The 26,116-nt window shown below is 43.2% G+C and overlaps 1 protein-coding gene across 1 annotated transcript; it reads right to left on the bottom strand.

Annotated features, from left to right (window-relative positions):
* Window positions 1–5,022: 5,022 nt before the first annotated feature.
* Plgrkt (plasminogen receptor with a C-terminal lysine) lies at window positions 5,023–23,417 on the bottom strand. Its single transcript, XM_059259186.1, has 6 exons — window positions 23,344–23,417; window positions 22,360–22,453; window positions 19,762–19,848; window positions 7,458–7,588; window positions 6,791–6,900; window positions 5,023–5,381 (listed from the first exon to the last, which is right to left on the bottom strand). The coding sequence occupies exons 3-6, from the start codon at window positions 19,840–19,842 to the stop codon at window positions 5,260–5,262; spliced, it is 444 nt and encodes a 147-aa protein (XP_059115169.1). The 5' UTR covers window positions 19,843–19,848; window positions 22,360–22,453; window positions 23,344–23,417; the 3' UTR covers window positions 5,023–5,259.
* Between the last annotated feature and the right edge of the window lie 2,699 nt (window positions 23,418–26,116).

Here is a 26,116-nt window from a genome sequence, read left to right as displayed (position 1 = left end):
AGGCATTAGAGCTCCTGGAACTGGAGTTACAGGCAGTTGCGAGCCACTTTACGTGGGTGTTGGGAACTGAGCTGTGGTCCTCTGCAAGACATCTATTGCAACAAACATCTCTCTTATAAATACTTTTGCAACATTTATAAATTTGGAACACTGTATTTCTATTTTAATTTTTTCACATTTAAAAAAATTTCTGATACAATTGCCAGTCAGGAACATATTGCTTAATTTCTACAAGTTTGTTAATTTTCCATGATTCATCTTATTATTTTCTAGTTTCAAACTATGATGATCAGAAAATGTGTTTTATATGAATTTAATCTTCTGAAAAAATTTAAGATGTGTTTTGTGACTTAACACATGATCCATCATCAGAACATTCCTTGAACAGTTAGTTGTTAGGAATGTGTCTTCAGCAGCTGAGGAAGGAATGCTAGGTCTGTTTTTTTCTGAAGTGTAATTCAACTTCCTTGCTTCTTAAGTAGGTTTTCTGTCACCTGACAGATGATGAGTTCAATGTTGGCCATCTTGCAGAGGTCCTCAGCAGCCTAGGCTGAGGATATCCACAGTCATGGTAGTAGTTATTGGAGTCTTCAGTGGCAATGGCCCCAACACCCTCCCAATTTACCCTCCACTGAAGAAGTTACGGCTGAAGCCATCCCTCTTGGTACTGTGTCTGGCTTGCCCTCCATTTGCTAGTGATGATGGCATCGTGGAATGTCCATAGAACTTAGTCCTAAAGCACACAACTCCAGTTCTGGGGTCTGGGACAGTGATAGTTCTGGTGACCATCAAACTTTCAATAGTGGTGTATGATATATAGGTACTGGTGAGCCCACCAAGGAGCCAGGAGTAAAACATAGGTGGACACCCATAGCTCAGTAGCTCCAGGATCAGTGTAGAAAGGTTGGTATCCAGAGCATAGGTATGGCCAGAGAAACTTTGGCATCCAAGTACAAGTTAGTTCTGTATAGCAATGAGTCTGGCATCTGAGATGTGAGCAGGGCAATGTAGCCAAGAAGCCTAGACCTAGAATGTGGGCATTTCTGGAGCAGTGTGGGTTGGGGGTCTCCACAGGCTGGGAGAGGTGGTGGAGAATAGGCAGTCAGGTCTCCCTCTCTGTGGTTTCCAGGAAGGAATGGCTGTTGACCACTCCATGACAAAAGATGCTGGCATCCTTTGCGGAGCAAGCCTCTTGGGGACACAGTGATTCCACTGTCCTGTGGACAGCTGACACTAAGGGGCCTCTAGCCTTTCCTTTTGTCACTAGTTATCCTGGTGTCTCAGACGTGCATCAACAGGCCTGTCTACATAGATTCTCCATTTTATTCTGCTCCACTGTGCTGCAGATTTTTACTGGGCGCTCTCAAGGTTATTTTGTTTTATAAATAACTGGGTTTTCTGTGGGAGGATGAAGGATTCTACCTCCTACTTCATCATCTTGGTAATGTCACCTCTTTGACCCAGGTTGTGTTTCAGGAATTTTTTTACCACGTTGAATGAATTCCTCTGAATATTAGGGTTTTTTTTTCCACTCAACATTATACTTCTGCGATTTATGTTTTCTAATGGATGTAGTTTCAAAAATCTAGAAAAATCAAGTTTTCTGATCTGACATATTTAGGAAATACCGTAGTCTTTAAAGATGGAAATACGTATCACATGGAATACATGTGTCATATAAAGAATACCCTCTTGAAACATGGGATTCAATGACTATTGTTCTACCATTCTTAATTCACTTATATCTACAGTACTCTCTCTCTCTCTCTCTCTCTCTCTCTCTCTCTCTCTCTCTCTGTGCATACATACATACATACACAAACAATCTATTACTTTATATCGTCTCCTACTCTTTAAATTATAACAATGAAAATTATGGCAAGAGTTACTATAATTTTAGATATTATACCCTGGAATGCACAAATATTAGGCATGCAATTTTGACAAATGGAGACAATGATGTATATATCTTTATCATGACACAGACAGATCTATTTTCCCTCATAATCCTTTCTAGTCATTCCTCAACTTTCCAGGAAAGTGCTGTTCTGATCAACTGAGGTTACTGTTGCCTTAGTTTTCATAAGTGGAATCACAATGCATAGGCTTTTTCGTTTAAAGGAGAATTTGCCAGAATGGGTCTCTCATTAAGAAATGAGAACAAAAATGAGAGAGAGGAATGAAAGTTAGGTAGTGAATAGTAATCGAAGCAGGTGAAGTAGTGGGTACTGAAGGGGCTTGGAAAGAGCTGGTCTAGCTGAAGTTATCCCTGCCCATGCTTCCAAATAGAAAAGGAGTGAATATGTAACACAGATAACACTGAGTTTGTAGCTAACACTTGTGGCAGCATTTCATGTTTAATTTCAATACCAGAATTTATCAGAAATTTTATAATAGAATACTTTTTTCAGTTCTTCTTTGACCTTAGGTGGTAATTTATACTGATGGAAAATATATAAACACTCAAATTTTCTGAAGTACAGTTCTACTACTTGGGTGGGTTCTATGCTCAGAACAACAAAGTCACAGCAGTGAGAATACATGCATGTGTTGGTCAGAGAAAAGCCCACTCTTTGTTGACTACATATAAAAGTGAACTGGCCTTGGAGAGGATCCCACTACTAACGCTGGGTGTTGGAGTAACAACCCTGGCAGTCATGCATGGCCTGTCTCTGGTGGAAGTACTCAAGTCAGCCCCCTCGCCTCACACAGACTGCCATTCCTCAGCCCCCTTCTTGATTTCCAGACCTCTCAGATTCTCTGGGTATACCTGTTCACCCTTTTCTGGACCTCGGGTTCTGCCTGTGCATAACCCAAGAAGTGTTCTAGTTTTCATAGTCACGAGACTGACCAGAGCAGGCATTTAAAAAAAATCAGTGGAGATGCTGAACAGTCTGCCTTGAAGAAAATGCCAGAAACTGCTTTCTGTAGTTTGGTGCCATGTACTGTCTTCCTGAAGTTTTCTGCGGGTGCTCACAAGGCCAAATCCAAGGGAACATTTCCAGTCCTCTCACAGAATAGACAACCCCCCTCCAAGGGCAAGAAACACCACAATGTTTGAGTAACAGCAGGCTGTACTGATAATGATTTCTCAACAGGAGTCTATTCCTTTCTCAGAATGGCAGAACAGAAAAAAATTAGCTAGGTTCTGGCTAGAGTCTCTAGAATATTACATTAGGACATTCATATATTGGAATTGTTAAAATCTGTATAACATCTCATTTTCAGATGGCTTATATTTAGATCACATTGGTTGCAGAGTTTTTGAAATTTGACATTTGTGTGTGTATATGTGTGTATATATACACTATATGTACCATATATAATATCATGAAGCTTGACTCTGTGTCTGTCTGTCTGTCTGTCTGTCTGTCTGTCTCTCTCTCTCTCTCTCTCTCTCTCTGTGTGTGTGTGTGTGTGTGTGTGTTTATGTCTTTATCTTTTATCTAGGAATTGAACCCTGAACCTCATACATTCTAGCCAAGCACTCTACCACTGAACTACATGGCCCACCCAATTTTCACAATTGAAATCTGTCCCTTCTGCATTCTCTTCTAACCCATGTACCTTTCGTTGTTTTCTAAGATAGGGTCTCATGTAGCTCAGGCTGCTCTTGAACTTACTAAGTAGCTCTGGGTGATGGGCTAACCTATGAGCCTTTGGCCCATTTTCATATACTTTGTATGGTTGTAAGACATGACAAAGGTGACGTTTTTAAAAAAGCATATTACTTGTGACTTTTTTTAAATTTAATTTGTGGTTCTAAGGATAGAGCCCAGGGCTCATACACACCAGGTAAGGACTGGCTTTAAAAATTGATTTGGATACTATTTGAATACAGCCAACATGCTGATTGAAATGAATCCTGCCATGGATTTTGGACACCACTGTTTAGTAGAAACTACTCTTTTTAGATGTAAAACTTCTAAAAGTTTTGGAAAAGCACAGTGCTCTCCCTTAAACGTGAATTGAAAACATTCAAAATCTTGAGGGGGATTGAAGAGATGGGTCAGTGATTAAGAGCACTGGCTGCTCTTTCGGAGAACCCAGCACCCACTTCAATATAGCTGTGCTTAAAGGCAGTTGTTCAGTAGATCGGTTTGGGGTTTTCCTCTCTGTGCACTTGGGAAAGACTATTGTACAAGTAGATGTATGAACGTATGTTATCAATGAATTGAATGAATGTGAGTTATCAATGAATTCAGTGTCTACATCAAGACAAGGAGCTCAAAGGAAGAGTCTGACAGTCAAAGGGGACTGAGGGCTTGGCTAATTGGCACAGCAACTAAACCCTCTGTAAGGTCTTGAGCACCACCTTGAAGGAGCCTTAAACCACACCTGGAGAACAGTGACAGCAGCAAAGCTTGTATAGCAAATATAATTCTAAATTTAAAACTCTTGATGAACCATTTTGGACACCCATAGCACACACCTATTATGCAGATTGTGTGTGTGTGTGTATGTGTGTGTGTGTGTGTGTGTGTGTGTGTGTGTGTGTGAGAGAGAGAGAGAGAGAGAGAGAGAGAGAGAGAGAGAGAGAGAGAGAGAGTCTTGCTCTGCTGCTCAGTCTGGCCTCAAGCTTAAGAACCTCCTGCCTCAGCCTCCAGAGTAGTTGATATTATGGCAGTATTCCATCATGTGTGGATCCCATCAGATGAAATCTCCATCTCTTTCCTCTATAATTTTTTTCTGTTTATTTATTTGTATATTTTTTATTTATTGATCCTATTGTTTGAGAATATCACTCATGTATACAATGAAATGAGATCATATCAATCCATTTCCCTCCTCACATTCCCTCTTGACTCCTGTTTATACCTCTCAACTTCACTATCTCTTCCTCCTCCTCCGAACACTGAACATTGTGATTTATTGGACATTGGTCACCAGTGGGGGACAGGACATGATGCCAGATGCCTGTGAGAGTTGATATCGAGTGGAAAGTCTGTGTGATAAAAACTCAAGCAGTAGCACATTGATGTCAAATTCAGAACAATATAATTTATTAATTTTGCACTTGGATAATTGTAAAACAAACACAGAAAATTTGAATGTTATCTAGAATACTGCCATGATTTGGCTGAGTGTTAAAAATTTTATTTTAAAATAGTTCAACAAATTCATTTTGAATTTTAATATTCTAAAATAAAAAAGCATCGTATCAAAATCTTGATCATTTAAAAAACTGTAAACACTGTGATTCAAGCCAACAATTCTGTGCTTTGAGACGCAGCATGTGCTTTAAGGGTACACGTGACTTCATTTGTCTGTGAAGAATCTACTCTGCTCCCTTCTGATTTTTTCAAGGCTTTCAAAGGTGATCATTCCTTTTGGCGGCTCCAACTTGGTCTTTTCTGTTTCCAATATGTCTTCAGCTTCACCTAAATAAAACACAGAAGTGTGTAAGGCAATGTAAAAATCAGCGTTTTGTCAGAGGGCTTGATTGCTGTTTCAGTGACACAATGTGTGTGTCACCTGAAATCTCAGAGGTAAGCATTTCATCCTTTCATGCAGGAGAAGGAGTGCACCACTTGGGGAAACACAATGGTGGATTCTGAAAACCCAGCTACGGCTGGGTGTGGTGGTACATGCCTATAATTCTAGCACTCAGGAGGTAAGAAAAGAGGATCATGAGTTCAAGGCCAGCCTGAGCCACACAGGGAGACTGTAGCTCAGAAAAAGAACAAAAAAGAAATGATAAATGCATGGAGGAGATAGATATAACTACCTGGATTTGACCATTATACAATACATACACACAAACAATTGCAAATTCACACTAAAAATGAGTAAGCTGTCTGCAAAAATGAAGAATACTCATAGACATTATTAGAATTCTTTCCCAAAGGTTTAAAATGTCAACATTTTCTAATCCCTGGTCTAGACGATCAGTGTCAAGCCTTGATTTGGTGTTTGCCAGTTTCCACGATGTAAATACTCCCACCCTGGCCAACCTCAAGCCACCAATGGGATGCCGCTGAAGCCGAAGCTGTGGCTGCACTTTGCTGCATCTGTATGCTGTTTCTGCATCTGTATGCTGCTTCTGCATTTGCATAATGCAGATAGAATTGATACAAGTAACCTATATAGTTTAGTTATATAGAATATATAGATTATATAGAATAGAAAAATAATTAGAAACAGATGAGTTCTGAGTGCTTAATACCTTTGTTTTAAATGCAATTTAGTATTTATTATAATTTAATTGTAAGTCTGTATATTCTTATTTAATTTAATTTTAATAATCACCTGTGCCTCACATCCACCATGCAAAATTTCTAAACATCTATCAAGTCAATTCTTACGAGCTAGTAAGAGCTGACACCATGCCACTCTGTTGGAGGGAACAGAGATGTTGGTCATCAGAGTCTTAGGAAAATGATCCTATCAGAATCTACGTAAGTCATAGATTTATAAGGAGGGGGTGTATGTGTGTGTTCATGTGTGTGCACTTTCATGGTGAGGCCAGAGGTTAATTGCCAGGGTCCTCAGGCATTGTCTACTCTGGTTTTGTTTCTGAGACAGTATCTCAGACTGTCCTGGAGCTTGCCAAGTAGGCTAGGCTGGCTAACTGGGGGCCCCGAGAGATCTGCCTGTCTCCGCCTCCCTGGTACTGAGATAACACACTTGAGCCACCACCCCCAGCTTTTTTACATGGGTACCGGGGATTGAACTTGGGTCCTCCTGCTTGCAGAGCCAGCACCTCACTGACTGAGCCGTCTCCCAGCCCTGAGAGGAGATCTGGAATCAGAAGATTAATTAGGAAACAGACTAGTTTAGGAAGACTCACTTTTCATTCTTTGTAGAAGAGTTCCGTAGCCCAGGTCATACTGGTAGGTGAAGATAAAGCTGAGTGGAACTATGGGAATGAGAAAGGCTGGCTTTTTTCGCTTTATTGCTCTGTTTTGGAAATACAAAGATGAATGTCAACAATAACCAGCAAGTACCTATCTTGTCCTTGTAAGAAAAAAGCACCTGCTTTCTAGAAGGATGTATTCCATCTCATAAGTTATTTGATTCATCTGAGTCTTCTACGGAAATTGAATTTCCTTGCCCAGAGTACCTCACCAGATCCTTTGGTGGGGGGGGGGAGTGGGGGGGTGGCTATGACTTGCTAATCTTTCTTTGATTCAAGGCTTTGATTCCTCTTTTTAAGGCAGACAAGGATACAGAGCTACTATTCAGGATCTCTGGGGATAAGTGCAGAGGCCATCCATCTTGATGTCAAGTGAGCCCTCTTTAACTTATAGACTAGAGAAAAAGACAGAAGGGATCTAAGGAGTGGAATGAACTCTTTCTACCCTTGTTTTACAGAGGAGTAAGCGAGGGGAGGTTTCTTTGTTCACATGAACACTCTTGGGCTCAGAGTCCTACCTCCGCCAACTTGGCAGTGCTATTTATGACCATGGCAGAGACTGCATTATTTCAGGAAATTTTCAAGCAAATCGTAAACATACCCAGTTGTTAACGAGATGGCGGCAATGCTAAAAAACGTTCCGAAATATTTGAGGAATTCCCGAGACCAGGCGATCTGCATAGCCATTTGTCTTTCCCTCATCTCGTTCTGCATGGTCAGCTGCCTTTCCAGCTAAGCACAAAAGACAAAGGAAGGTTACTCACCTTTCGTCTCGGAACAGTGTTACAATCTGCTTCTCCTTCATCTGTTTCCATGCATGTTTGTTCTGTTTCAGTCACAACAGACTTCGACTAAGTTGCTCTGAGCAGCTCTGTGCCCCTGTCCCCTTGGCAGTGACAATTCTTTCAACTCTGTACGGAACAGACACTGCTCCTGCTCACTGAGGGCTTGACTGCATGATTGTGGACCCGAGCCCCAGGTATGTTTCCAGCCTTTTCTGTTTCGTGTGAGGAAAGATCTCTGGGTCACTAAACACACCCACCTTGCCTGCCTTTGTTGTTAGTACTTGCTTGGAAATCATTTTGCCTTCCATCCATGTTGCCTTCCAGATACACCCAACTACAGACTGAAATGTCGGGTCCTCGTCATACAGTGGTGAGGAGTGTTGCTTTGAGGTGTCAAAAGAGGTTTTTGTTTGTCACCTTTTGTGTCTTGTGCCACTTTAGCCGGTGCCTTTCTTGGCTTTGAACAGCCCAAAACACAGGACACAATACCTGATCCAGTTTTTAAAGAAATACACAGAGGCATTAGCAGTAGCAAAATGAAAACCCAAGGCCAGGATTTGGAAAGAGCTTGATTCTTCAGGGAGAAAGCTGTTTTCTTCTTGGCTTCTTGATTCTAAAACCTTGACACTACATATCACCAGCAAAGCCCAGAAACAGAAAGCTAGAGATCATGATAAAAGACAAATAATGTGACTCAGTTTCCGGTCATGTCCTCTTTCTACCATGGCTATGGAAGGAACTGGGAGAGGAGAATTGTGTAAGAATATAAAGATAAGGCTTAAGCCAGGCGGTGGTGGAGCACGCCTTTAATCCCAGCACTCGGGAGGCAGAGCCAGGCAGATCTCTGTGAGTTCGAGGCCAGCCTGGTCTACCAAGTGAGTTCCAGGAAAGGCGCAAAGCTACACAGAGAAACCCTGTCTCGAAAAACCAATAAATAAATAAATAAATAAATAAATAAATAAATAAATAAATATAAGGCTTGCCCACTTGTTCCCCCCTCCTCCCCCAAGGAGTTATAGTACAGGAGAATGTCAAGCAAACCCCAGGTGAGCCTGGGGATCCTATAAACAAAGAGGATTCTGGGAGAGTGAAACCAAAGTAGAGAGCCAGTGGTTACAAGGCAGACCTGGGTTCAGAGCAGGCTTGAGAGAGACAGTTGGGTGAATCTCAGCTCCCTAGGTGTCTGCGTGGTTCCCATGTCACCTGGAAGGGTTCCCAGGAGGCAGCTGAATATGAGAAGCAGGTGGCATGCCAGAGGGTCACTAAATCGTCGTGCCAGGAGAACTCATAGCAGACACTTGGCTAGAGAATAAACCAGAGGTGGTTGGAGAAGGTAGTTGGATCTCAAGGGTTTATGGCATTGGAAAAGTGTAGACGTCATGGCCAGATTCACCTGGAGCATGATCAGTGCCCTCAGAACAAACCACCTCATGTTTCCCAGGTGGCTGTAAACAACAGCAGAGAAGTTTCCCTCAAGCAGAGATGCCTCCTCTGATGCCTGTGCCACCTGAGATTGCCTAGGCCAAACCAAGATTGTTCCAAGGAAAAGTGAACAGAGAAGGGGAAAGAGCGAGAAGTAATTAAGCCATTTTGCCTTGCTAAAATTTGCCTTTATTAGTAGAAGTTGAGGTTCATTTTGAGTTCTGTTAAAGATAAATAATATGCCTTTATATACATGAATATTGAGTGTGTAAAATCACATAATAATGTATATCTCCCAAAGTGATATAAATACTGCAATTAATAATTTGTGTTCATATAAAAAGGCATGTAGATTTAAAAAAAAAAGACACAGAAAAGCCAAACATCAGTGTCCTGAGCTGTAAACATCTGTAGAGTTCTTCAAAGTCCCAACACCAACACCCCAGAGCAGTTATTCCACATGTTAACTGGAGGTAAGGTCAGCATAAGTTTAGTTTACGTTTATTTTATTTTATTTTGCAGGTGGTCTAGGTAGTTCTGGTGTGCAGCTGGGACTGAGAACCACTTCCTAAAGGAGCTATCACAGGATAGACATTTCCCCCAGTAAACATCAAGTGGATATCAGTCTGAATTTGATGGCTGGGAACTGTCAAAGGTAATAAGCAGAGAGCTTTGTAAAGGTTGTGGGACTAAATGGTATGATGTGGTGACGAACACAGAACACCCTGTCCTTGTCATTTGCATAAACTTTATGGTAAAGAGTGAATGTGATGTATCAAAATTTTATAAGTCAGCCAAGAACGTAGAGAATGCCCAATATGGGATGAGGCTGTGAGGAGATCCTGGGACTCCCTGACAAACACGGGTGTGAGGAGGGGAAGGAACGATCAAACCATACAGAAAAGGTACTGTCAAGTTAAAGATCAAAAGGACTGTTCTCAAACACGGGACTCCAGCTGTGAAGCTCTCCCTCACAGCGTACAGGTTAACACTTCTGCACCAGGCTTGGTAGTGTATGCCTGTAATCCCAGAATTTGAGAGGGGACATAGAAGAATCGTAGCTGGAAGTTTTCCTGTGTCCTTGCCAGCCGGTGGTCGAAACAAATCTTTCCTACTCGAGTTCCCCAAGTAAACACACAGAGGCTTTTATTAATTACGAACTGGATGGCCTATGGCTCAAGCTTCTTGCTAGCTAGTTTTTATATCTTAAATTAGCCCATAACTGCTAATCTATATATCATCACATGTTCTGTGGCTTTACCTGCGTCTCATTACATGTTGCTCCTTGGGTGGCTTGCTGGCATCTCCCCCTCCCCACTTCCACCTACCCTCACCCCACCTCTACCCTACCCCCACCCCGTCTTCTTCCTGTCTCTCCCTTTGAATTTCCAGCCTGTCTCTAAACTGCCTCTCCATAGGGCAAACGGCTTTATTTATCAAACCAATCAGAGCAACACATATTTGAAGCGTGCAGAAAGATATTCTTCCATCAAAGAACCATGAATTTGAGACCAACTTGGGCTTCTGCCACCCTGTCCCAAGGGACAACAACAACAACAACAACAACAACACACACACACACACACACACACACACACACACACACACACACACACACACGGGTTGATTTATAGCAGTGCCTGGCACATGGTGAGTGACATACAAGTGTTGCCTATTTATGTGGTAACATGGTGTTGTCAGTGTTCTCTGGCTAAAGACACACGGGGTGCACCTGTGGTTGAAAATCTGTCGTGGCTAAGTGACTTGTAACAAAGGAGACATTGCAGTGGGTGTCTGAGTAAGGAGTCAACAGAGAGGATTCACCATGGACCAGGTGGAAGGAGGGAAGGGAGGAAAGGGGGAGGGAGGAAGAGAGAAGAGAAGGAGGGAGGGAGGGAGGTAATGACATAGTCTCTCACTCTACTATAGTTTTAAAAACTTTGAGCTCTTTCTTGTTCAAAATCTTAAAACAAATAAAACTTGAAGCTAATGGTTTTCTTTTGGGAAATTATAACTGGAACTAATTATGCCTTAATAGTATTTGGCATCTAAACAATGTGTAATGATTGAAAAACTAAAATATATCCATACATAATAAATTCAAGTCTCCAATGGCATAATTATAGTAGATAACTCCTTAACCCAATAGTTAGATTCATTAGTCTAAGCCAAACCTAACAATGAACCTAACGTCAATTTTCCTAATAGATTCAAAAGTGTGCTTATTAAACGTGATCCAGATATTTTTCCTCTAAGAAAAGTCCTACATAAAATATTTGAGCCATCTCAGGACAGAGAGAAGCTCTCAATCTCACCTTTTTATTTGTATGCCCTCATTGACTAGCCAAGGTCTGCACACTGCCTGGACTAAACAAGTACTGACTGCATATGTGACCGTTAGAAAAGCCTCTACCATTCTGTCTCTACAGACACATTAATATACAGCATTCTCGGTTCTTAACAGTATTGAATTCATTGGCTTCCATCTCTACCCTGTTCAAGGATGTGCGATCCCTTGAGAGAAGAAATCACACTGTTCACCAAGGTGTTTTAGCTCCTAATTCATGTGGCTCTTGATAGGCTCACCACAGTTTATGTAAATGTCTGACTGTGGTAATGGCTAAGAAAAACACCTCGGTGTGTCTGGAACTGCCTTTTTATTACCACATTTGGAACTGTTCTTGTTGATTATGTGACTGTGATAAAACATCATGACCAAAAGCAACTCAGGAAGGACAGGGCTTATTTCACTTTCCAGGTCACGATCCATCATTGAGGGACGTTGGGTCTGGAACTCAAGGCAGAAACCTGGGGGTGGGACCTATGAGGGAACATTGTTTTCTAGCCAGGGCTCCTGTTCAGCTAGCTTTCTTACACAGCCCAGACCTACCTGCCTAGGACGATACTGCCCACAGTCAAGACACTCTCACAGACATGGCCACAGGCCAGTCTAGGTGAAACAGCTCTTCAACTGAGATTCCCTCTCCTCAGGTGTCTCCAGGCTGTATCAAATCGACAATAAAAATTAACCAGGGTAGAAACACCACATCTTCCATCTGCAAGATCCAATATCACTAAAAACCAGGAGAATCTACACTACCTTAAGTTCTCAGCGCACTAACAGGTCAAGGTCTGGCCTCATGTTTGGTTGGCTTTTGTTTTCTCTCATGTTGTTGCCTGAACACAGCAAACAACAAATAAACATTCACTGCCCACTAATCTCGGCACGACCACACTGCTTTGCCGGCAGCCGTACTGCATAGCATGGGCCGGCCGCATCTCTATTTCCTTTTTTCCCCTTTCCTTCCTACTCGGTAATGTAATGTCGAGGCTTCCAGACATGCGGGCCCTATAAAGCTGTTTGTGTGCGCCATCTAGTGGCCATATTGGAAAATGGTTTTTTTTTTTGTTGTTTGTTTGGTTTTGTTTTTTGTTTTTTTCTTTTTCTTTTTGGTTTTTCGAGACAGGGTTTCTCTGTGTGGCTTAGCGCCTTTCCTGGAACTCACCTGGTAGCCCAGGCTGGCCTCGAACTCACAAAGATCCACCTGCCTCTGCCTCCCCAGTGCTGGGATTAAAGGCGGCGAAAATGTTCTTTTTTTTTTTTCTTTCTTTTTTTTTTTTTAACATACTGTATAGCTCATCTCAGTAACAGGGGTTGGAAGAGGCAATTCCTCTCCCTACCCCTCAAAGTAACCTCTCTCTCTCTCTCATCTTTCTTCCCTCTCCCCTTTCCTTCCCCTCCCCACGCCTCTATCTGTGTCTCTTTTTGATTGCTGTACTGGGGACTGAACCTAGGACCTCGTGCATGCTAGGCAAACGCTCTACCACTGAGCCATAGCTCTCACCTCTAATACATTGCATGAAATTCCCAAAAACTGATTTTTTAAAAAGAAAAAAAAAAGTCTTCTTTTTTGTGGTTCCTGAAGGGAAAAACAAAGGCCCCGTGCATCTCAGTCACCAGCCATCTGTAAAACTGTACAATCTCCTGAAACGAGGCAGGGGCCCTACAATACTTCCGTTAAATTCTTTGAATGGAAGATGGGCCGAATTCAAGTGATGCAGTCTGAACAAAGTTTGCATTAAGGAAGGGAAGTTGATCCGATTTGAGACACTGTCAGGTGTGTCCATGCACACATACAAGGTATAGTGAAATTGATGTGTCTTGTCTGTACGGAAAACTCACGACCGAATCTCTCCCATCCATGAACTCTGACTCTCCTCCCAGAAGAGCTTATAGAAATAGGCAGTTGGGGAGAAAGGCAGAAAATTGCAGTTGGGTTGCAGGGAGCCCCTTGCCCAACACACCAGCATCCACTTCTGGATACAGGCTCCAAGTACTCCCTGCTTTAGTTTGATAAAGCTGCCCCTACCCCGAGACAGCTCAGCCTGGCTAGTTTATGCACTAGAAAAAAAAATTTGTCTCAGTTATGGAATCTAGAAATCCAAAATCAATGTAGTTAGTTCCTTGACAAGGTATGAGGAAACCTCTGTCCCTGGCTTGTAAAATGACTGTGTCTATATTTGGGGTTCATGACCAAATTTTCTCTTAAGTCACCGATATATCAGAATAAGACCACCCTAAGGATTTATTTTTGTGGTGATATTTTGTTGTAGCCTAGTAAAATTTGCCTGAAGATCAGAGAACAGAAGAAGCCACTAGATTAAACACAGAGGCCAGGAAGTGGTGGCACACACCTTTAATCCTAGCACTCAAAAGGGAGGCAGAGGTCCCTCTGGATCTCTGTGAGTTCAAAGCCACCCTGAACTACATGAGATTGATTCAGTCTAGGAGAGAAACAGAGCCAGGCAGTGGTGGCACACACCTTTAATCCCGGTACTTGAAAGTCACATGCCTTTAATCCAAGCACTAGGAAGGAAATAATATGACTGGGTGGAGAAAGGTATATAAAGTATGAGGAGACATGAACCAAGCTCTGTTCAGCTGAAGGTTTTTCAGCTGAGGAGTGCTTTTCGGCTGGGCCCTTTCTGGCTGAGGACTCAGAGACATTTAGTCAGAGGATTTGGGGAGTTGGTGAGGTGAGAAGTGGCTGTGGCTTGTTCCTTTGTCTCTCTGCTCTTTCAGCATTTACCCCAATATCTGATTCTGGGTTTTTTATTATAAGACTTTTAGAAATTCAAGCAATACCTGGTGTTCAACTTTTGGGGCACAAATTTATGAAGAAGCCGCTTGCCTGTGGCTTTGCAGTCCCCAGCCCAGGCCCGAGCTGCACACAGCCAGAGTGCCCACCCCACCTGGCCTGGAGTTCCTACCCTGCAGGCTAAGCTTCTGTTGCAGCCTCTCTGCAGCAAACTCCTCAGGCTCAGGCTCCAAACACACCAGAATTGGCTGCTTTCACATGTTCCCTCATGTAGACAGCCGGCTCTTTAGTTTCTTCCCTTTGGCCTTCTCTGAGCCCCCTCCTCAGGCTGCTGCCATACCATCATTTGAATCATTGTCAGCAGATTTGGTGAGTCAATTGGGATTTCTTAAAGGGAATAATTAGTTAAAAGAAAGGTTTTTTCACATTAAAAAATGGGAAATATTTTTACGATGGAGGAAGTTTGGTCTCTGACTATAAGCTAGATGGTCTGAAAATGGAACAGTTTAATGAGAGGATAATTAATGTTGATGAGATTTATGTAATGTCAATTATAAATATTATTTGTTTAATAATTTCTGTTTTATCATTTAAAAAGTTGGTTAATATGAGTGCCAAGATAAAAGTTTTAGAAAAACCTGTTAAAACAGATCATAGAGATATTCAGACCCAGACAGAGGAATTTAAAGGAGAACCAATCTCAACATTGCATTATAAGGTTACAGAGAAACAGCTTAAGGCTTTCAAACAGCCAACCTTAATCTATCCAGTAACCTTACAGGAACTACCAAATGATAGATATCCCCAAGACTGGGTACAAGCTGACTGGACTCCTGTGCAAATGTTAGATTTGAGGAGATTCAAAGAAGCAATAGTCTTATATGGCATCCACTCATCTTTCATGAAGCAGATGCTAAACTTGTGGCCAACTTGTAATAGAATTATCCCTCAAGAATGAAGAGATTTGGTTACAACAGCCTTAGAGGCTGGTCCCCAATTATAATGGAGGACCTGGTGGAAGGATGAGGCTAAGACCATTGAACAATGGAGTAGGGGTAGAGGTCTTGAAATCTCCCAAGATCAACTTCTTGGGGCAGCTGATTAAGCTGGTATACAAAGACAATCTTTATATGATGACCACACCCTAGCCTTATGCTGCATGGTATCCTTGAATGCTTGAAACAGAATTCAAGAAGTAGGAAAGAAAATTGAGTCATTTACAAAAGTTATACAGGGCCCAAAAGAAACCTTCACTGATTTCTTATAAAGATTGGCTTCAGCAATAAATAGAATGATACCAAATTCAGAAGCTAGACAAATAATAATTGAATCTTTGGCTTTTGAAAATGCTAATGCACATTTCAAAAGGGTAATTGGGGCATTAAAGGCAAAATCAGCACCCTTGGAGGAATGGATCTGAGATACAGTCAATATTGATCTCATGACCATGATGATGCTTGGATAGGAGAGATGATTTCCAGAGGTTTGAAGAAAAATCGTAATATCAAATGTTTCAATTGTGGTAAACAAGGTCACCTAAAAAGGGACTGTAAACAGGGCATTCCTAGAAACAATGTTTTTTCAAGGAATAATCCCAACAGAACGCCCCTCCCTTCTGGATTATGCAGAAGGTGTGGCAAAGACAGACACTGGACTAATGAATGTAGATCAACAAGGGACAGACAAGGTAATCCCTTGCCTTTGCCTTCGGGAAACTTCCTTAAGGGCCTCTTGCAGGCCCCCATGTCAAATTTGGTTCAGTCATTTTCTGTCATCATGGAAGAAACTCCTTCCCAGAGCACTTAAAGAACCTAATGCCTATTGTAAAAAACCATACTGGTCTAGATGATAGAACAACTATAGAAAATAAAACAAAAATTTAAGGAGAAACCATAAATTAAAACTGATAAAGATTAGATTTGGAAGCTCCCCAAAGTTAGGGTTGGGGAAGGGTTTTGTTTTTGTCTTTCAGGAGAATGAAGGCTAAGGAATCTGAAAGACAGCTGGACAAATGAGACATCCCAAGAAAAAGGAAAAATCATCCAGAAAAAAGTGTCACACAAAAAAGATTTTCTGCAGTGAATGATGACCATGCCTAAGAGCGACCTTTGAAGTCTCCAAAAAGATGATGGGACCCCACAATGATGATTCCACATATACAATGATAATATCACTAAGCTGACAAACACTGCCTAAAGATCGGCGTTGGACTACAAACTGCTCAGGATAATTTGGAGATGGCTAGCTGAGATGGTCCAGCCTCACAGACTACTCTAGCCAAGACTTGAGACAAGCCCTGCACTTCCTTTTTTAAATTTTTTCTGTATTAAGAAATTTTCTACTCATTCTACATACCACCCACAGATCCTCCCTCCTCCCACCCTCCAGCTCTCCCTCCCTAGCCACCCCACATCCCCACATCCCCCAAATCAAGGTCTCCCATGGGGAGCCAGCAGAGCCCGGCACACTGAGCCTAGGCAGGTCCAAGCCCCTCCCCACTGCACCAAGGCTGTGCAAGGTGTCACACCACAGTCACCGAAGCCCTGCACTTTCTCATTACCCTGAGACTGGACAACAAATGATACAGCTACCTCTCCCAAGACTTGACAATTAACCCAAATTTTTTCTTTTCCGGATCCCCTAAAGATGCCTTCACCCCCAGAAAGCAGGAATGGCCTGGGCTCCAGGACAGCCTCAGGCAAGCCTGCTAGACCCAAACTTAAGTTTTCTGACTTGGGTTTCCCACTGCCTAGGCTGCAGTATCGAAAGGATTTGGGGTGCGGGCTTCTTCGCTAAATTCTCACTTCTCCATCTGGAAAGGTCTTTTTTTTTTTTTTTTTTTTTTTTTTTTTTTTTTTGAGGAAGACTCTCTTCCTTTCCCAGGAAATCTTGGCCACTGGAACCTTGGGCCACTTTTATAAATTAGTGAATCTGCCTGCCTGAGTTGGGATTAAAGGCACCTGCCAACATGCCCATCGGATTTTCTTTTAATAAGTAATTCACCCACAAAAGGACCTTTTAGCAACTTCTGTCAGACTCATTCACGGGTCAGCCCACTGAGTAGTTTTTAAAAGTTTGGAAAGTGCTTTCTAGGCCAACGCTCTCATTACTATTACCTTTTTTGTTGTTATAAGACAATTTAGAATTTGTGCAACATATTTTAACTTGATTACCTCTATGAAGACCCTATCTCCACATGAAGTCCTATTGGGGTTAGGATTCCATCATACAAATTTTGAGGGGACTCAGTTCAGCTAGTCGTTGAAGGGTCAGAGAGGCGAGGCAATCATTGCTCTCTTGCTGAGCTTCTGCTTAAATAAGTTTGGCTCTAAGAAAGCCATGGGATCCTCAGGTATGACATCTCCATTGTGGAGTGGGGAATCCAAAACAGGACAAATACAAGGGAGGGTGCTGTAGGCTAGTCAAATGAAGACAGCGTGTTGGAAGGTGCAGTGGGTCAGGCCATACCGAACCTTCCATCAGCTGCGTGTAGGTGAAGGAGCCATTGCTCTAGGGAAAGTTCTACCCTGTCTTCTTCCAGATGAGAGAAAGCTGCTGCGTCAAGAGGAGCTGGGCTCCTAGTTGGGTTCACTTTTGGTTTAGATAAGCTGAAACTTGATGACCTCAATGCTATACCTGGAAAACCTGCTCATTGGGATTGACTGGGGAGGACTTAAGCTGTTCTCTTGTCTCTGGTCAGTCAAGTGACTGCCAGGGACTATGACTATCCATGCACATTCTCAAGGGGTAGATCAAAAAAGCCAGGCCCTAGCTACTGGAGCCATCTCCTGCCTGTCTGTCAGCCAACAGCCCTCCGTGCGCCTCTTGCTCATGGTTCATCATAAAAGCAGGAGATTTACCCTCAGCTCTCCCCATACGTGACCTAAAGGGCCTGTCTCCATGAGGAAGTGACACCAGCCTTACACTCAAGCTGCTTCGGGGCAGTGACAAAGTCCTTTGACGTAGGAGGAGTCTTGGGTTTCTTGTAACTTCCAAGAGGAATAAACTCCCCAAATCTTCACAGATCCTGAGGTCGTGTGGACCGATTAAGAACGAAACTCCTGTAGTTTCCATGGGCGGATGGCTCCAAGTTTCTGACACACTGGCCTGATCCCTACACTGTAGTCACCTCTGGTCACTGGTCTGTTGCAGTAAAAAACTTGCCCCTTCTATCCATTTTTCCATTTCTATCAAAGAAATCATTAGCTGCACAGAAACTCTTATAAGCCTAGCACTGAGGAGACAGAGGCAGGAAGACCAGAAGTTCAAGGCCATCTTAGACTACATAACCAGTATGAAGCTGGCCTGGGCTGTATGAAACCCTAACTTTTACAAAAGATTTTGATAGCAATGAACAGCAGCACTCTATATAAGCAAGCGGCATTATTTTATACATTCTACATGATATACGTTCTATATGATGTGTATAAATTTTCCTTCTTGGAGCATCTCTAAAAGTGTATTGCCTCTAGGGTACAGACCAGGAGAGTGAGGACAGATCATGCATGCCATCATGTTGCTATGGATTTATTCAGGCAGTCTGGTTTATCTCTCACTTGTACTGCCCAAGAATAGCGCTTTCTACTCTGAGAGCCATAACAGACCACGGGGGACTCATGATCTTTGTCTAAAATCTTAGCAAAACAATTTGGGTTGAACTTTTTAACTTTCAACTGTGATTTATAACATTTTAAAACACTTTGACAACTCATATTAACGGCAATTGAGCACTCTCTTTGATTTTTTTTCTAAACATCTGTTGTATAATCCAAGGTCAAGCATATGGTCTACAGCAGTTTCTTAATGCCACTTTAACAAATTATTATCTGAGGTTAAAGGGACCAAACGGGCTGGCATAGCTCCATCTCTCTGGAGGCAGCAGGGGAAAATCTGCTTCTTTGGCTTTTCCAACTTATTGAGGCTGATTGCCTTTTTTGGCCCGTGGCCCTGATCACTCCATTTTCAAAGCCAGCAGAGTGCTGTTCAGCTTGGGTTTGTATTTAAGACTTCTCTGTGTAGCCGCAGTATGACATCTTTGAATTCTCTCTCTCTCTTTCTATCTCTGTCTCTGTGTCTCTGTCTCTGTGTCTGTCTGTCTGTCTGTCTGTCTCTCTCTCTCTCTCTCACACACACACACACACACACACATACACACACACACACACACACACAGAGTCTCCTTATAAAGGCCCTGGGAATTACAATGAACCCATATGGATAAACCAGGATAACATCTCTTTCTTTATACGAACACACAGTAAAGTCCCTTTCTGTATAAGGTATCATATTCCTAATATAGTCACAAGTTCTAGGAATCCAGGACACCTTGGGTGAAGGGTATATTCTCTTCATAATATACTCTAAGCAATTACCTGTAGTATGGAAATGTTGAATCAAGTATCTGGATTGGAGGCATGGGCCATTCGTCAACTAGAAAGTCATCCACTCGTCAACTAGTAAATCATCCACTTCATCTTTGAGGATGGTGTCCAAGGGCATTTTAATTAGGGATCAAGGGGAGTCAAAAAGAACATACTTCTAGAGCACCATTCTAGAAATGTTATGTGATTAGGAGCACAACAACTTAACTAACACATACCTGAAGTCGAGCATTCATAACCATGAACTCCTGTTGGATTTTCATATTTTCATTCATAGATTTTGAGAACATAAACCCCATCTTGACCTAAAGCATGAAAATGCAAGGCGACTTTAAATCACAGACTCTGTGCATCCTTACACCTGCTCTGAGATACTGTCAGCAATGTAAAAAGAGAGGAAATGACCTAGGGAATAGTGTAAATCCTAACTAGCTGTTTTACCTCAGGCATACTTACCCAACCTGGCATTGTTTACTTAGCCAAGACCAGTTGAGGGAAATGATTTCCCATCTCTCCCTGCTCTGTAAATACACAGTGCCATGTTTCCTCACGTTTTCCCCCACTATAATTCTAAGCCTATCCACCTTCTTACCATCTCCTCAATAGACAGCAAGACCTTGCATCTGAGGATGTGTGTTCAGAAGAACTTTTGTCTGTCCTTCTCAACTCGTATTTTAAGGATTAGGCGTCTCACGGCCAGTCCATCGGTGTTCTTCCGGAAGTCTCCTGTTCCCCTCCCTCTGACTCACATCTCATTCCCACCTTCTTGCAGCTGATATCTCCTAGCTATCCTCCTCCAGCCTCCCCTTCATCCTCTCCAAGTTCCTGAGGTTCTCAGGAGGAGGAAAAGATGAGGATGCTTACATGCCTTTGCTAACGCACTGTGAAAAAAAAAGATCTCCATGTGTGAGTGTATATGTGTGTGTGTGTGTGTGTGTGTGTGTGTGTGTTCATGCGTGTGAGTGCAGGTGGGTGTGTGCCACAGCACATGAGTACAGGTCAGAGGACAATCCCAGGTATTGGCTTCACTTCCCACCTTGTTTGAGACAGTCTATTCCACTTGTGGTTCTCAGCTGTGTACCCTAGACTAGCTGGCTGGGAGCCTTCCAGGGATTCTCCTGCCTCACCACTGGGATTACAGATGTGTGCTACCCCTATCAGGTTTTCATTGATTTGGGGGCTTCCAACACGGGTCTTCATGATTCCACGGCGAGCACTTAACGCATTAAGCCATCTCCTCCACCCAGAAATGCATTTTTGTTGTTGTTGTTGTTTTTCAAGATGGAGTTTCTCTGCATAGTTTTGGTGCCTATCCTGGAGCTCACTCTGTAGACCAGGCTGACCTTGAACTCACAGAGATCCGCCTGGCTCTACCTCCCAAGTGCTGGGATTAAAGGTGTGCGCCACCGCCACCCGGCATCAGAAATGCATTTTTAAAATGACTACATTGTAGTCTCTCCTTTCCTTCCAATGGAAGTTACAGCCCAATAAACTCATTGTAAATTGGAAATATCATTGAGAAAAATTCATTTACTCGACCTAATGTACTGAACATCATGGTTTACCTTAGCCTACCTTAAATGTACTCAGAACACTTACATTAGCCTACAGTTAAGTGCCGACCTCTTTTTATAATAAAGTACTCAATATAATTTAGTGAGTATTACAGGGAAGCTGAAAACCGAATGGTTGTCTCATCATTACCTGAAAAGTTGTGACTGAAGCCACACAGGCACACCCGCATCAGAAGCCACCTTCAGTTTGCATCTTCCTATCTTATCTTACCTACCAACTACCTAAGAGGGCTGTAAACTGTAGGTGGGCCAGAACTCCTAATTTTCTTCTAAATCCTAGTGATTATGTGCAGAAAACGTTTTAGTTAGTTACAGATTTTCCCTCCAGAAGACTATAAGGCCAAGGGGGGAATGTCACAACTTCTCTACTTTCTTCAATGTCCTTTAGTAGGCTGTTGAATACCTTCACACATAGTAGCCAGTCTCGATGTTTTACAGCCAGGATTTATGTATATTCTGATCCCAGACAACAGCTATTTCCCATCTTTCCTCATCAGGAAATCCCGGGTTTAGAGTAACTCAGGAAATGAGTGGGGGAGAGGAGAAGGACAGGGGTGTTTCACATCAGTTGGAATGGTTTCCCTGTTAGTGGGAGCTGACAGCCAGGCTTCAGTGACTTCTGTATACTCCGACAAAGAACACAGCCTGGAATTACATGGCACTTGAACCAATCAGAGCTGAGCAGAGGCTGAACTACTTACTAGGAAGAAAGATCAGAGCCCTAAGGAGGCCTGGGAGGTCTGGAGGATTCCTTCCTTTCTGTCCTTGTCCCACTTAGCACCCTCTGAGCGGAGACAGAGGACACTCATGGGGAGGGGGACCTAGTGGTTTACTCTGTTATCTAAGTATTGACAGCCCAAATGAGCCATTTCCAACTGAGCTTGCAAGAGAAAGACTATCATCCAGCTTGATAGTCTCTGTGGCTTCTACTTGACACAAATACCAGCACAAAATAGGTGTGTTACTTAGTTGTCTTCTGAATTTTTACATCTGCTGCAAACATCTTCAAAGAAATCGACTGTTCTCTAGTTCTCTCTCTCTCTCTCTCTCTCTCTCTCTCTCTCTCTCACACACACACACACACACACACACACACACACACACACACACACACACTGATCGGAGTCCCTTGGCACACTCCTATTTTATAAGGGGGCAAGCTTTCCTTGCAGTGGTGGGATAATCCTCCTGTCAACCATCTAGAGAAAAGAAACACTTTGGAAAGCTCGGGTTTAGGCTTACCTCTTTCTGGGTCTTGCACTCTTGGACTTGGACTTTGGCAGACGGGTTAAAGATAGAGGGAAACCAGGAACACTGTGCCTCTGGGAGACCGCACCTGCAAATGAGTATGCCACACCTTGTAACTTCACCCTTGAACAGTGTTTTTAACTTCTCCCCCCCCCCCCCCGTACCTACCAAAGCCATTTGCACCCCTTCCTTAGGGTGTTCCAAATACCCTCAATTTTCTCTCTCCCAGAGACAAAATATTAACAACTAAACAAGAGTGGCCTCGAATGTTATTATGGATAACACAGGAAACAAGAATGTCATAGAGGACGGAGAACACTGATGTAGGGCCAGGTTGCTCCTGTTTTATGCTTGTTTGTTTGGAAGTGAGGTTTTGTGTGTGGGGGTGGTGGTGGTGGGGTGTTAATGCTTCAGCTCTGCGGAGCCATGATTCAAATTCATGTGGAAAGGTGTGTTTCTGGGGGAATGTTGATGGTGGAAATCCCAGACAGACTTTCTCTGGTTGCCCTGGGAACCAAGATTTGATCTGGAAAAGGAAAAAATCGTGACTTCCGTCATCCAGGTTTCTGCCCTGCTTTATTACCTGAATTTGTGGCTGACCATATCACAATCATTTTCAGTAAATCTTCCAGACTATATTCCCTAGCAAACTTAAGCCAGAAGCACATAGCCTCTGGGGGTGTTTTCTGTCACTGTTTCCACTCTGGCTCTGTGGAGCCAGTTTCCTGTCACTTACGTATTTCCCCTAGAGTTATCCTACTTCCCTGCCCATTACACTCTGCAGACTTTTCCCAACTTGGTAACAATGCTACCGAGAAATCACGCTTGCTTACAGATCCGGGTTGTCAATACCTGTCAGCCTCGGGGCATCAGCAGAAGAACCCAGAGCCCAGGCCTCCCCTACCCCAGCTGGAGCTGCAGCTGTGCAGGACCACGCAGCCGAGCTGACCCTCCCTCCCTGCGGCCGGATGCACTCACGCGACAAGGTGGCCACTGCAGAGGCCTCTAGCTGGTGCTTCTGACGGATCAGGGCAGGACTGTGCTTTGCCCGGCAGAGCCTAGGGATTGGCTGGCTATGACAGTGGATTGCGCGCTTCAGCCAATCAGCGTGGCCTTTGGATCTTTTAAGGGCTCCTATTCCCGCGGCCTGGGGTGTCCTTCCGGTGCAGGCCCCCGGAGCCGGGAGGAGGGAGGGGCGAGCCAGAGCCGCAAATTGCTACCTGCAGGATCTAGTCTAGTGGATGATTTTGAGGGAAGGCGGAAGAGGCAGCATGAAAATGTCCCGATCCTGTAAAAATGCCACCATCAAATGGCTTAAACGTAAACAGGAAACAAATGCAAAACAGTGACCAGAACTTCCAGATTACCTTACGCCCTTTCCATATTACGTATGCCTACCAGCAATGCCTGTCTGGAGTAAGGCTCCCCAATCTCTGAAGAAACACCCGAGGACTGGTTAGCACTCTTATCCTTGCTACCCAAGGGTTTGGGGAAATAGCGTGCGTTTCACGGGCTCTAGCCTTTAGGAAGAGCCCCCTGCCTTAACCTTGGCTGACACCACACCATAGAGAAGGCATCTAGCCTCCTCCAGGCACAGACCTCCCAGGCTTGTGTAGATGCTCTCAACTTCAGTCCTTGGTACTCTGGCTTTTAGACTCTTCATTTCGAACACTTTTTGTTCACTAGCCGGATGGGAAAATTGCAACAGTATCTTTATTCCTGTTTGCCGGAGCCGGTGTGTTACCAAGAGTAAAAGTTCTTGAAAGGAGGTGAGCAGCAGATCCCTGATAGTGTTTATGCGCGCAGACTAACCATGCCTTGATTCCGTTCCCACCGTCACCGTCAGCCTCTCACTTTGTCCCTTGGGTCTGCAGTAAGACTAAAGTCATCTGATTACCGTGCTGCGAGGGCTAAGTATACTTAGATGCAGACAAGGTGTTCCACCCGTGTACAGCATCAGTAGATGATGACTGGCAACAGCGGAGTTTCTGCTACCTATAGTCTTGAAGGGACCAGGGAGAGTGGGTAGTTACTAAGGCCAGGTGAGAGCTGGCATTTAGGCGAGGATGCCTAACAGGAATGTTCAGCAGAGGAATCCGTGCCCTCCTTTGGGCAGAGAAGGTGAGAAACACAACCTTAGGAGACACAGAGGTCCTTGTACCCGCAGATAAGCACTAGGGAAACCAGGAATGTTAAGCAGGCAGGGTTGTCTCTTCAAAGGGAGAGATGTATAACGCGTTTTCTGCCCAGAGGCTGGGAGCAGAGGTGGTTAATAGCCTGGTATACCCTTTTCATTATCTGTGTGGCTGAGACCACACCAGATCCTTCCCAGACCCTTATCATGAGCTTGTTTTTCTCAGTCAGTCTGTAGAACCTATCTTTATGGACGATGTCACATGCAGTCAATCTATGGAACCCATCTTAATTTATTTTCTATCTTTTCAAAGACTTGCTTATTCTGGAGAGTTCATATAAATGAAATGACCTTTTACTGGCTTCTTTTGCTTTGGCACTCTTTTCTGTGTTCAGCTAAGTTATAGCACGGGGACTGGTAAGATGGGTCAGCGGGCTAACGGGCTTACCATCCTGGGACCCAGTTCTACCCCTGGTATCCACATGGTGGGAGGAAAGACCCCATTATTGCAAGTTGTCCTCTGACATCTGTAAGTGCTCTATGCATGAGTGTGCACTTGTACACACATACACACACACACACACAATAAATAACTTTGAAATGTAAGTTTGAAATAAAAATTAAATAAACAAATTGTAGCATGAATCACTGCTCCATTTCTTGCTGGGGCTAGATAATAGCCCAGTATATGGTTACAGCACATTTTGTGTGTTCATTCAGAATCGATGGGCATTTGGATGGTTCTATTTTGGTCTACTATGAGTAACATTGTTAGTTTTGTGGACATATTTTCAGTAATCTTGGGTGTATTTGTAGGGGTAGAATTGCTGGGGCATACAGTAAGTCAGAGTTTACCTGAGGGGGCTGAAGAAACATACAATGTGGTGGCAATAAATAAGGATGCTAATTCACTGTACACCTGTGTATTCACTGTGTAGCAGAAACCAAAGCCAGGGTTCTGGGTTTGAATCCCTCTCGTATCATTTCCTGTTGTGTAAGCTTTGACAAGTTGCATGAGCTGTGTGTCTCAATTTCAACACCTCTAAAGTAGAACCAACGTCAGGAACTAAAACTCATAAGACTATTCCACAAGTTGGATAGTCTAGTATGTATACGACCAAGTCTGACATCTTTAAATCCTACATGTTTTGTTGTAACTGATACTTTTAATCATTGCTGTGATTGCTGCATTTCATCTTACTCATTTGATAGGGTTTTTTGTTTTTTGTTTTTTTTTTAAATGATGCTATGGCTTGTCAAGGTTTGCCACTGAAATGCAGTCACAGGAAAGGTCAGAATGTCAAGGAAAGCTGTTCTGAGCAGGGGCAGTTAGTTATACTTCAGAGTGTAACCTGAGTCAGATGAGGCTTCATGTGGTTCAGCTGAAGCATCCCATAGCATTCCAAGAATCAGAAATCTGACTGGGGAAGAGTGAGAAGGGTGTGGACTTTAACCTGCCTCAGCTGTATGGAAATACTCTGCACAGCGGCTGAGCAGGAAATTCAGCAGTGATGTCACAGTACACTTGACTGAACCCTGCTGACTTCCTTCTCCTGGAACCCATGCAATTCACATGACCCTGTTCTCAACCTACAAGTCTCAGCCTCCTGTCCCAAG

The sequence above is a fragment of the Peromyscus eremicus genome, chromosome 1, assembly GCF_949786415.1.
Source record: "Peromyscus eremicus chromosome 1, PerEre_H2_v1, whole genome shotgun sequence".
In the NCBI taxonomy this organism is placed as follows: Eukaryota; Metazoa; Chordata; class Mammalia; order Rodentia; family Cricetidae; genus Peromyscus; species Peromyscus eremicus.
Note: the sequence above shows the minus strand (reverse complement) of the source record. Positions and strands in the feature narration are given on the sequence as shown.

Excerpts from the sequence above, each read along its gene's own strand:
- Plgrkt (XM_059259186.1), bottom strand. The coding sequence starts at position 19,842 with ATGGGGTTTATGTTCTCAAAATCTATGAATGAAAATATGAAAATCCAA. Across the intron at positions 7,589-19,761 it reads TTATGAATGCTCGACTTCAG|CTGGAAAGGCAGCTGACCAT; the intron begins GTATGTGTTAGT and ends TTTTGTGCTTAG. Across the intron at positions 6,901-7,457 it reads GCCATCTCGTTAACAACTGG|AGCAATAAAGCGAAAAAAGC; the intron begins GTATGTTTACGA and ends TTTCCAAAACAG.